The sequence below is a fragment of the Zootoca vivipara genome, chromosome 9 (genome assembly GCF_963506605.1).
Source record: "Zootoca vivipara chromosome 9, rZooViv1.1, whole genome shotgun sequence".
NCBI lineage: Eukaryota > Metazoa > Chordata > Lepidosauria > Squamata > Lacertidae > Zootoca > Zootoca vivipara.
The window spans coordinates 41,992,869-42,005,981 of NC_083284.1; the positions used below are offsets into that span (position 1 = coordinate 41,992,869).

General features: G+C 40.9%; 2 protein-coding genes across 7 annotated transcripts in view; one reads left to right on the forward strand and one right to left on the reverse strand.

Annotated features, from left to right (window-relative positions):
* Nucleotides 1-5,024, forward strand: part of FNIP2 (folliculin interacting protein 2) — a 51,681-nt gene extending 46,657 nt beyond the window's left edge. For all 6 annotated transcript variants that reach the window (XM_035111553.2, XM_035111557.2, XM_035111551.2 and 3 more), the window contains one exon: nt 1-5,024. In XM_035111553.2, coding sequence (XP_034967444.2) covers nt 1-79 — 79 coding nt within the window. In that variant the 3' untranslated portion in view covers nt 80-5,024.
* Nucleotides 4,775-13,113, reverse strand: part of SPMIP2 (sperm microtubule inner protein 2) — a 23,778-nt gene continuing 15,439 nt past the window's right edge. Inside the window, exons 4-5 of the mRNA XM_035112063.2 lie at nt 5,722-5,893; nt 4,775-4,867 (exon numbers count right to left, since the gene is read on the reverse strand). Of these exons, the coding sequence (XP_034967954.2) occupies nt 4,775-4,867; nt 5,722-5,893 (265 nt within the window). The remainder of the gene's footprint in view (nt 4,868-5,721; nt 5,894-13,113) is intronic.

Below are 13,113 nucleotides of genomic sequence, written 5' to 3' on the forward strand. Positions count from 1 at the left end.
GATTGAATCCAACGATTTGCCGCTGTTGGCTGCTATAGCAAGTACCCATTCTCCGTATGTTGCTCAGATACTCCTCTAAGCTTAAAAGCTGAAATCACAACTCCCTAGCAAAGTAAAGCAGATGGGATGGGTGTGTGAAGAAGAGAGCAAACATGAAGAGATGGCGGAACAGAGGGCCATTCTGTCACTTTTCCTCTTCTGCATTTTGTCTGGACGCTTACCAGCGGAATTTCAGTTTACATAATATAAAAGACATTCAGGGTTTTTTTACTGTTTTTGGAGTAAACCAATCAAGAATGCATCATTGTATTTTAATGGACAAAAGGATTAAACACTATTGGAGGATTCCCTACTTATACATAGTTTTCAGCCAAACAAAAGAAGTATGGTTTCCTTACTATTATTGTCTTGTTCTGATTTCCCACCCACCCAAATGGGGAGCAGTAAGCAAATCTGCATTCCCATTCTCTTTTGTTAGCGCATCAAACCTCCGTGGAACAAGAAGTTGGAAGTTAGCTACCACAATCTTGTTCTGTGGCTGATTGGCTCTTAAAATGGACAAAGCAGCACGAGAGCGGCAGTGTTGTTTTTGGTTGTTCTTGGCGGAGGCGGAAGCTTTGGATCTGCATCACAGCTAGATGAAAATGGGAGAAAGTAGTAGTAATCTCTATTGCAAACTTACCTTGTTGCAAATGTCATGTCTTGAATTTCCAGTTTTCTGGTCTTACAGGTTGAGAGCATCCTAACATATGTACAACCAGCTCAAAAAAGCTCATGTTTGAACCTTAAGAACCGATACAATCATGAACATAGGTTTGTATCCATCCTAGTCCTGCTTGGGTTAGAAACACTGAAATGAATGAACCTGTTTTAGTCATGTCAGTTCATTTCACTGAGTCTACTTTGTGTAGGACTAGCATTAAAAGCACCCATTAACATCAACTCTGGATAGCTTGTTTTAAAACTCTTATCTGTTGTCCCATGAATAAGGGATCCCTCTTTAGCACACTGCAGAAGCAGGATCAACTTCTTTAAGTGGATGGATGAAACATGCAGAAGAAATCCCAGAGACGATATCGCGAGGGGAAGGTGGTCATGGTAACAGTGACAGCAATTCATTATAATTCTCAAGTGTCTGAAGCGATCCCACAGAATGTTTTGCACTAGCCTCTTGGTGCCTTCCTCTCTTGTATGTCTTAATTCTAAAAGAGAAAGGTATGTGGTTTTAAATGGGAAGTTAGTAACATGAGCTCTCTCTCAATTTTCTATGTTGCTATACAACTGTACACATAGGACCGTATTTGTCTTGGTTTCAATCCCTATACCTAGGGCTTTTTCAGAAGGCTCAGTATAAATGTGACTTCATTTTAACTTCCAAGTTCTGCAGGTGACTGTGTGAAATTAGAGTAAGAAAGAGCAAAAACTACTTACAATTTTTTTGAAAGGCTCCCGATTGGCACATTGTGCAATCTCTCATGTTGGACTGAAAGTGCTAAATGGAAGTAAAAAGAAGTTTTGTCATATTTGGCAACTGACCCAAGCAGTGTTGGCAATTGGATGCAATGTTTGTCCAAATACCGATTTAATAATTTTCTTTTTCTGGGGCTTGTCAGATTTTCCATTTTCTCTCATTGCTTATTCATCCTTGCCAATACTTCCATGACAACACTTAATCATACGGTCATTCCTGTTATAGAAGCTAGTAGTTATCCATAGCAGCTTTATTCTGTTCCCTGCCTTTCTTTCTATTGCAAATTAGCTAAAAAAAAAATCAATTTTCCTCTGAAACCTTCCCTTCCAAATGAATGAAGCCCAGTTTTTGACAGAGAAGACCACAAAGGCAAGGGTTAAAGATACTTTTCTTGTGCTTAAATCATGGTCAAGGAATCAAATTAATTAACAACCCTTGCTTTTATCTCAGAATAAAAATCATAATATACTTTTCCCCCTTTATAAGAACCATGCAGATCTTTAACAATTGTATCCTTTTAGAAAAAGTAGCTTCATTCTATATTTAAGAAAAAACGATGTGTTTTATCCTTCCATTTAAAAAAACTACCTCAGTTGACAGAATTAAGCTGCCAGTAGGGGGCAACTTAAAAGTTGTACATGTCATGAATTTTCTGAAAGATTGTGCTGTAGCATTTGAGAGGACAAAAACTGCACTGGTGACAGTCAATAGCTACCTTTTTATCATAAGCATGCTTTAGTTCTGATATTTTTAATAGTTTTTAAAGTAATGTGAATGTACCTGAGAACCAGTGAAAGTGGCTATGAGAAAGGAATCTTGTCTGAAATCTTCAAGATTCCAAAACTTTTTATTTTTCATGCTGTGTTAATAGTATTCTGCTCTCCTCCCCTCCAAACATGTCTACTTCTTTGTTTGTTTCCTAAGCAGGAGCAAATTCCTTCTGATTCATATGGACCATATTTTAAGTGTAGCAAGCTTATTTAATAAAGCATGTTACCTGGAACAGATGAAGTAACATATACCGTACTAGGAGAAGGGTGTGTGTGTGTGTTGCTGCAAGTATGTGTTCCGAGAGAGAAAAGCAAATAGTGTTTGGGGTTTTTTTATTGACCAGCTGCTAATGTCAAACTGTGGAAACTTCTTAATTTGGGCTGTAAATGTACAGTATCATTTGTCAATTTCTTTGTGGCATTGGTGCAATAAAATTGTAGAAAACCACTTCATTAGTGGATTGCATAAATCTCTCTTTGACAATATTGTCTTTACTGAGTCACATATTCAAAACCAAAAGAAACAGTTCGAAATATTATAATCAGGTGTTCATAGTCTCAGATGTTTAGCAAAATTTTGCAGAGGGGTCTTCACACTTTGCTAATGTCTAACAAATGGGAGTACTCTGTCTTACAGAATATTTCCTGATGTTTTCTGTAAACCTGAATTGTGTGAAGGAAGTTAGTATTTATTAAGAAATATATCCTTAGCCAAGGCTCTTCTACATGTTCCTACTAGCTCTTAAGTTTGCTGGCATGCACATTGAATCTTCTCAAGGGCCAGAAGCCAGAATGGTACTTGAGGATCTAGTCGAAGGGGTAAGCTCTGATCAGCAAAGGACTGGGCTGTGTGTCATGCTCAGAAAAACCACAGGGTACAGTGTTTTCCAAGACCACACCACTTCAAACTGCAGCTGGATCAAGTATTTTGAATATTGTCCCTCTGAAATATATCTGCCCTGCCTGTGGAAAATTTTGCATGGAAAAAAGTTTGGTGAGGACATGGGAGAGGGCCTTCTCAATAGTTGCTCCCAGACTTCTAGACTGGGCTTCCCTCCTCGCTGTCTTTCCACCAGCTGCTGAGGACTCTCTTATTCTAGCAGGCTTGGGGGAACTGGCTGCTTCTAAAGAAAGGGCTTTTTAATAGTGTTGCGCTATTTTTGCTATCTGCATTTTAATAAATCTTTTTACATCATTTTAATTCTGTTACAGTTTAGTTGCTTTTTAACTTATCTTTTATATGTTTTTCGCTATCTGTGTTTTACTTGTGTTTCAGTTTTTGTGTGCCACCTCGAGTCCTGGTTCTGGGGAAAAGGTGGATGATTATTATTATTAGAATTTATATACCACCCTATATCTGCAGGTCTCAGGGCGGTTCACAGGATAAAATCAGAATATAAAACCACAAAATACATAATCAAAATAATAACAACAACCCGATAATACAAATTATCACATAGCCTTCTCATTGCTTTGTTATTCTTCTATGTGGAATGATATTTTTTTTGTGTGTGTGTCACATTTAAATCCCTACTTCCAAAGTTTAAGTGGTACAGTCTAGAAAGGGTTGTACCATGTAGTTTCTGAATGTGCCCAGCTCTCAAACATTTTAATCTGAATAAATCATGGTGTTCACACAGGTATCCAGGTGTATAACTAACTACATGTGGCCTTCTTACTAAATTGTTTGGATTTTTCTTGGGGCAAATATTCAGCCACATCTTTTATCAGTCACCATCCATTGCATGACTTATTCTGAGAATGCAACCTTGCAAGAGAACACTCTGTGATCACCTACAGCAACATGTACTATGGCCATTTGCCAAGTGAGCGTTGTTGTTTTTCTTTAAAGCAAAATTCAAAAACAAAATTATGGTGGGTAGATAATACGATGGTTTAAACATTAAAATCCTCTGCGCTTTGATGAGTACCATTTAAAAATAAACAAATCTAATTTATGCAATGACCCCTTGCTTGCTTTTCAAACATAAGGGTATTTTAAATGCAGCAAGAGACAATCAAAATAGAAATGTCCTGATTGTACACATAAAAGCAACTACTTGCAAGAATTACAGTTTAAGCTCAGGAATTCAAATAAATAAAAGAGGTGTTGAGTGGGATCAGGTTTTTAGCTATTAATGCATGTTTACTTTTATCCATGAAAGAAGATTGACTGAGTGGAACTAAAATATGCAAAATGGAATAGTTGTGTGTGTTGGTGGGGGAGAGCCTGGTGGCTGATTGGATTGGCAAGCATGCAAAGTACAAAGCATTGACCTACTTCTAGTACCACACAAAATTAGCTTAATGACCACATGTTGGTAATCTGCATGCTGGCAAACTACCCTGTAAAACATGTCAAGTCATAGGCACTTGTCTCTCTTGCTGAGTCTCAGGACTGAGGAAGTTGTCTTATAAGAGATAGCTGAAGGTAATGAATTGCATATAGCCAGGAATTCATCAAGGTCAAGATAGTACATGGAAGCTTAGGAGAGACTGCCTGTCAAGTCTTTAAAAATAAATGTAATCTCAGCTAAATTGGATTTCTTGTATTCAGTGCTACAACAATCTGCCAAAAGTCCTTTAGGCAGGGGGAGTCCTCTATGCTGACGCTAACAAGAAGTTCCTATACCAAGAATAAACAGTCAGTCCTGTAATAAAGAAACTAATTTAAGCAGGGTGCATTTAAATGTGACACTTGTGGGATATCTTTGGGGAGAAGAAAAGGCTAAGGAATAAATGCTACATAAATCCGGAGTGGAATCCCTAAGACTGTTGGATGGCACCTTGTATGCCTCCTTGCAGCAACTGCTGATGCCCAAGCATATTGTTCTACTTTGGGTAGTGAGGCGGTCTTGTTGTCTAGGCAGCCCAGCACCTCCATACACGCTGCACAGGCTTGTGCCCTGGGGAGATCAGTGCCCTGCTAATACAGCGGTTTGACTTCACCCCTGGACGCTCACTCCATTGTCTCGAGACAAGAAGGATGCCACCAACAACAATAGTGGAGTCCTATGCATATTTACTCAGGAGTAAGTCTGGTTGATTTCAGATCTTGTTGAGATGCATCCCTTGACTTGATGTGATTATTTTTTAATTGCTGAATGGTTTTTGGCATCTGCTCTACTTGTAGAAGGGACCCAGGTGGCGCTGTGGTTAAACCACTGAGCCTAGGGCTTGCTGATCGGAAGGTCGGCGGTTTGAATCCCCGTGATAGGGTGAGCTCCCGTTGCTTGGTCCCAGCTCCTGCCAACCTAGCAGTTCGAAAGCACGTCAAAATGCAAGTAGATAAATAGGAACCGCTACAGTGGGAAGGTAAACGGCATTTCCATGTGCTGCTCTGGTTTGCCAGAAGTGGCTTTGTCATGCTGGCCACATGACCTGGAAGCTATACGCCGGCTCCCTCGGCCAATAATGCGAGATGAGCGCGCAACCCCAGAGTCGGCCACGACTGGACCTAATGGTCAGGGGTCCCTTTACCTTACTACTTGTAGAACTCCCTATATGATAAGAGAAGAAACCCGTAACCAAACCTACCTCCATTTGATGAGGTGATGTTTCTGATCCATCCAAGGTCATCATAGGAGGAGGATAGTTTGGGTCGTCTGCCCAACCCAAGTATTCTGGATCAGGGGCAGGATACATGCTCAAACTATAATTCAGAAAAAAAATGATGTCAGCACGCAAGAAAGAACATGCTAGAAACCTTTTGACATGATACAATGCGGCTGGGTAGAAAATATAATTAAATAAAAATATAGATATTGAAACTGCATGGTACAATGTTGACATCTGGGTCAAGGGAGGCTGGTTTTATCCCTTAATGCCTCTTTTAACTTTTGCCCTGTCAAGTTTGCCTCACCTTTTAAAAATGAATTCCAATTCTCACCACACAAACCGAGCACTGTCGGGGGACAGAAATCTCACCCATTCAAACCACTGCCTAGCGTAATTTGTTTTCCTTTTAGATGCCATTAACAGCAGTACTGCCTGGTAGCAACGGACTTGGGGTGATAAAAAAAACCTTCCCACCCTCCATTTCGAAGCAGTGGAAAGCCAGCACATCAGATCATGTCACAGATGAGCGGAAAGAGGCCAGAAGTGTGTGAGAATGTCTCCCAAACATTTGGCATCTTATACCAGGTTAAAGCTGAAGGTTCACATATTCTGCCCAAACAGGCCTCTTGCCATCCCTGACCCTAATGAGAAATAATAGTGTTCAAGAATATTCCCTTAGAGAATTAGTTTTAGCTTACATATATGCCTTCAAAGACGGCTGTGGGGTGGGAACTGTAAAAGGTTTGGAGAATGCCCTCAGGTCACGTTCTTAAAACCCCATAATAGAGAACAAAAGCACTAACTCTGCCTTTTTGGAATAGTTCCTCTAGCTAACAAACTGGTCTAATGGCATAATGGCACTTGGGTGAACATCCACTCTCTTTTAACCACTTCATGAGGTAAATTCAGTGGAAATGTTCCTCTAGGCCTGTGCAATGTTTATATTGTATTTGTGCTATGGGGTGCAATGGCATGGTGTTAGGGCTGTGGAGCAATATACTTCTTGTCCATTACATCTATTGTTACAAGATCTCCAGCTATTAAAATACCTCTGTGTCCAGGAATGGCCTGCTGACTTACCCAAGGGACTGGAACTGCCCTCCCACAGGGGCCAAAGCACAGCAGTGGCCCTACCAAATTTCAATCAAAGCATGTGGTAAATTTTGATTGCACTCTTTATTATTAAGGAAGGTAATACTGATAACATGGAAGGTGCCCACTTCTGATATCCTCTGTTCCAGACGGCTCTGCTCATTATCAATATGTGCATCCTGCACTTTACAATGTGCCAAGAAAAAATGAAAATTTGCAATGTGTAGACATTTATGTAAATTAAGGAGGTTTGCATCTATTTTCTGTCATTCAGTTTCTGCTGTACTTCACTCCTTTATTTCTTAAGAAATTTTAACTAGGCTTCACTCAGGGGTACATTTTCAGTTTTAAGGACTAGAAGCATGCCTTTATGATTCTCAGGTGCTGACACCTTTGACTGGGCCTTGATTTCTACAAGGGATAATATATAACACACAAATTTGTATAACTTTAAGTAAATTGCTCATCCAGCTCACCTGGCTCCATCATCCTCGACTGTCCTACTCCCTCTGAAATGACTCCATGCAGTCTCTCCTACTGTTAAGTCAGGAACTGTCTCCTAGAATACCTCTTTGAGCTGACTGCTCTTCCTAAAACCCCCTCCTCAAAACTCGCCATTCCCAATAAGTCTTTGGTGCAAGCCCTTATAATACGTGGACTTGAATGTGTGACAGATTATTTCACAAACAGAATTGTAGATTTATGACTGTAAATAGGTATATTAGTTATGTATATTAGTTATAGGTATATTAGTTATGGTATATTAGAAGTCATACATATGCTGATAAAGAGGAAATGTAAAAACTCCCCCTGGTTAAAAGCTGTTGCAGCCTAACGTTTTCATCACCATTGAACTATGGTTATTATTTGGGATGAATTGTATTACACACTAGAAAAAAATAGGTGTTGAATGGGGTAATAAAAGCTATTTATAGCAGGGATGGAGGAGTACCTATTTCATGTAGTTACTTGGGTTGTCTTTGTTTTTATTATGTATTTCGTCTTTTTATATTGTTATTTTATGTTGTGAACCACCCTGAGATCTATGACAATAGGGTGGTATACAGATTTAATAAACAGCAACAACAATAAATAATCCTTTGGATGGAATGTGAATACTGAGCAATGAGGGGTTCTGTCCTCCCCTACCCTCACAAATACCAGCTTCAAAGGAGGATTTTCCTCATGACTACAGCAAGGGACAAAAGAATTAAATTTCCTTTACTCATGTGCTCCAATCTCCATAATTATATATATAAAAAACCCTGCATATACTATTTGCTTTTTAAACAAAAACAAAAAGAAAGAAAGAAACCACTACTACATATTTGAAGTAAACGTAATGAGATCAGCCCCGGCCCATGCATGAGGCAAGGTGAGGTGACTGCCTCAGGGGGCAGAATCCACAGGCCGCAGATCCAGCCTCTAAGGAATGGGGCGCCAGCTGCTGCCACAGTGGCAACAACAGCTGCAGCATTCTACTTAGAAGCCAGATCTGACTCCCACAAGGCTGATGCCGTCACAGCGGCCTCTTAGTGAATAGGAGGCGCTACTGGTCTCTTGTTCCCACCCTTGTTCCCGGTGTAGATCTTTATTCCCTTCCCATTCCTGATATTGCTCTTCACTCACCCTTTCTTCCCTGCTGATTGGAGAAAATGTCATTTTGTGGTTCGCCTCAGGTGCTGAAATGTCTTGGGCCAGTGAACGTTATATGTAGGAACGTTATATGGTGAACATTATATGTAGGAAAGGCATGAGGTAATAACCCCTCATGACATGGTAAGAAATAATTATTGGTGGTTGTGGAAACTGACTCTCATTTGCCTTAAATCCAACTGGTGAATTTTCATAGCAAAATACCGTACTAGCGAAGGTTTGGGGGGAATTATAGCTTTCCGAGGCTTGTTAGGTATTAAAAATAAGCCATGTATAAGTATATTGAAGACATTTATCTCCTGCAGCTAATCTTCGTCCTACTTCTGAAGGAGGGGGATGAAGGGAGAGCACACCATGCCCCAGTATGATGCTGACTAAAGTTAATTATCATTTAACTGAGATGTTTAATGGGACTTATTAGGGGTGGGGATTGGCATTCTGTGTATGCATTTTATTTTTCTTTGCATCTGAGAAGCCCGACCTTGCACTCAGGTGGGGATCGTCTGCAAAAGCTAAGGTTGCACTTTTGTGGCGTGTGTCTGTGTTAATGACTTCCTACACTGACAAATGACATTTACGCTGCCCTAGACTGGGGTGGGCGGTTGTTTGCAGAGAAGGGATGTCTCAGTGCCATGGTGATGTCACAGGCACAATGCTGATTGCTACTTACGGATTCCAGCTGGGCTTCAAATTACTCTGAGGTAATGCAACCTAAGCAAATCCTATTTTCCTCTTCAAAGCAGCTTCCAAAAGGGTTGGGGTGGAGGTGGGGAAATAAGGCCTCTGCACCAGGGACTCCTAGGTAAAAATCCTGTCATGGTCAGAGGAGTTAATGGACTGGCAACTTCTTTTAATTTTTATTCACTGCTGGTCCTTAACTCACTGCAATAGAAGTAGATAATCACAACTGTTGCACTGGCATATTTCATTATCTGGTTCTAGCATTACAAGGGTTGGGAGATAAAGAACTTTATATTTATTGCTAAGTCCTGTTTGGAAGGGACTTTAATTACTACTGATGTTCTACTAACAGCATTAATGATTCCTATAAACTCCAGGTAGCTTGTTCCGCCAGGGGAAACTGAAAATAGCTACTCTGTGTTTACATGACTAATAAATGCAGCAAGGAGACATTCCTGTACTGTCCTTGCCACTGGTGGAGTTGGGATATCTCCATAATGCACATGCAAAGGGAGGTAAATAGTAATTATGGCAAAAAACATTTTTAGATAGGCTTATATTAAGTGGCTGTGTTGACATATTCACAGCAACCGTATTTCCTGAGGACATTCCTCTCTGAATGTTTCAATTTCCTGCCTGTTTTGTAGCCTTTTATAGTGCTGTAGGAAAGAGTGTGTGTGTGTGTGTGTGTGTGTGTGTGTGTGTGTGTGACAAAATGAAACAAAAAGTTCTGCCAGTGTTATGGAAGTAGCAAAGGCAGCTGTTTTTTCTTGTTAACAAACACTGTAATTCTTTTCTGTTTTACCTTAATTACATCAATGCTGTTAGCCTGTGACAATTAATTGCCATCTTGTGTAACTTCAGAGCAGCTTTGCTCTTTTGGCAGCTTTTGGGAACATGAAAGGCAACAAAGGTTGATGCCTCTGAAAAGCATTTACCTGTGTAAGGTATTCCATGCAATGGAAACAATGTTGAAGGGCAGAAGAGCACACTATTTGTTAAACTATAGCTATTAATTTAGGACCCAGGTGGCGCTGTGGTTAAACCACTGAGCCTAGGGCTTGCTGATCAGAAGGTCGGCGGTTCGAATCCCTGTGATGGGGTGAGCTCCTGTTGCTCGGTCCCAGCTCCTGCCAACCTAGCAGTTCGAAAGCACGTCAAAATGCAAGTAGATAAATAGGTACCGCTACAGCGGGAAGGTAAACGGCGTTTCCGTGCACTGCTCTGGTTTGCCAGAAGCGGCTTTGTCATGCTGGCCACATGACCTGGAAGCTATACGCCGGCTCCCTTGGCCAATAATGTGAGATGAGCGCGCAACCCCAGAGTCGGTCACGACTGGACCTAATGGTCAGGGGTCCCTTTACCTTTACCTAGCTATTAATTTAACTGTAGCCACAGGAGCACGATCAGGACCGTGGTGTATGAGAAGTGGGGATTAATCCTCCTTTGCTCACTGCAGTCCCACTGAAAAATCACCCATCAAAGCTTTCCTCCCATGATAAATATAAGCTCCCTTCCACCATGAAACATTTAATAGCACCTGGATGCAGGGGCTTATAGCTGGTAGGTCTGAGATGTGAGGGAAAGTGTCACGCTCTCTTTGTCATGCTCTCATGTGTTTGCTCATTTTGAGACCGAAGGCTTCTGATCGTGGTCAGCAGAAGCCATGGTTCTGCTCAAACCAGGATAGTATACTGCAGTTTGATCCTGGTTTTCAATCCTGATTTAAGGGCAAACCATCACCAGCTTCATGTGATTGGTCAGGTGTGGGATCCCATCCTCAGCACTGGACACTGGGCAGATTGCCAGGCCCTACCCACACTTTGATGCCTGTCTGTAGTAAAGAACCCTATGTGCAAGATTTCAATCTCAGTGAGCAATGAAAGGGAAGGTACAAATCTGGCCCTAAATGTGCTTCTAAGTGGGAGTGTACTACGTGTACTATTCAGCCCATTTGCAGAAGGAAAACAGAATGTTCTATTTGTCTCATTGCCTCGTCTTAAGCTGTTCGAAACATGAAATGCAGTAACACATTCTGATAGCAATTTTACAATAATGAATTAATGTGGAAGAAAAGCTCACACACTGAAAGATGGAGTAACACAGCACATGCCACTTTGTTTAGCAGAATGCAAAAAAAAAAAACCCAAACCCCACAACAACACCCAACCCTCATCCATCTGGTTATCCATACATGCAGGAAGCAAAACAACAAATTTCTCCACCCAATCAGTCTCAATATGTCACAGCGCAGTTTAAGAACTCAAAGACTTGCAGATGTTAGAAGAATTTCTTTTTAAAAACAAAACAAAACACTACTTCAACATTTTGCCATGGGATCCTTTGGGAGGGATGGTGGGATATAAATTTAATAAATAGATTGCTGCAATCAATTCTCTTTAGAGATTTGCTTAATTGCATGCATTGCTCACGAATACCATCTGCCATATTAATATATATACTGCTGCTATTTAATAAATTTGGGTTGCCCATGGAGAAAAGCCGGTAAGTGACTTACACTTTAAAACCAATAAACAGCATACAATATAACAAGTACTGTACCAAATATAAAACATGACTAAACTACACAAGTCAACAATTAACAACAGAATCCATCTTGCAAGCATAGACACATGCGTAAATAAAAATCATCCTCAGATAAAACAATCCCAGTGAACAATATTAAAATAATGGTTGATAAAAGATTTTAAGATGGTTTAAAACAGGGGTCAGCAAACTTTTTCAGCAGGGGGCTGGTCCACTGTCCCTTAGACCTTGGGGGGGGGAGAATGAATTCCTATGCCCCACAAATAACCCAAAGATGCATTTTAAATAAAAGAACACATTTTGCTCGTGTAAAAACACGCTGGTTCCTGGACCATCCGCGGGCTGCGTTTAGAAGGCGATTGGGCCGGATCCAGCCCCCAGGCCTTAGTTTGCCTACTGACAGTTACTTAAAGGCCTGGAATAAAAGGTGGAATAAAAGGCCTGGAATAAAAGGCCTGGAATAAAAGTGTGTATAGTGGACACCAAACAGGCCTCCTTGGGGAGAGCATTCCTTAGGCAGGGAGGCATTGCTGAAAAGCCCCCCTCTCTTATTGCCTAGTAGACTTCTATGGAAAGAGGTCTGCCTTCAGGTTGTGGGGTCTCAAGCAGACAGTATGTGCAGAGGAGATAAATCAATCCAAACTACGCCTGCAGGTGAATTTCAAAGTGGTTTGCTGTGCCTGCTGATCGGCTATAGAGCAAGCCCCTTTTAACCTTGGGAGGAGGGCAGGGCTGCTGCCCACTTTGTCAAAATGGACCTGCTGGGATGGAGGAATTAAGGATCCAGCCTATTGGATTCAGTTCGTCAGCCTGCTTTATAGCCTGTTGGCAACAGTAAACCCAAATTATTTAATAGTGAACATGTAAGCATGGTTCTAAAAATAGCACTGCAATTTAATTCGCTTCGAACTGCCCAAGAAGCAGGAAAGTTTAAAAGAGTCCCATTCTGTAAGGTTGCGAAGTAGGTATGTGATCTTTGCTCAGCGCCTTTGTGTATTTTCACTTGAACGGGCTCTGTGGTCATTCCTGATCTGGTGATCAGTACCATGCCAGAAATGGACAGGCAAAACATAAAAAGTAAAGGGAAAAAATAATACAGTATTTCTTACATACGGTGATCCCCTCATTTGCAGTGTGCCTATGCAAATGAAGACATATGCACAACTACAAATAGTGTGTGTGTGTGTGTGTGTGTGTGAGAGAGAGAGAGAGAGAGAGAGAGAGAGAGAGAGAGAGAGAGAGAGAGAGAGAGAGAGAGAGAGAGAGAGAGAGAGATCTACCGTAGTTCTTGCAAAGAAAGAAAAATTGATAAGAGAAATGTCAGTTATTCTTAGCTCT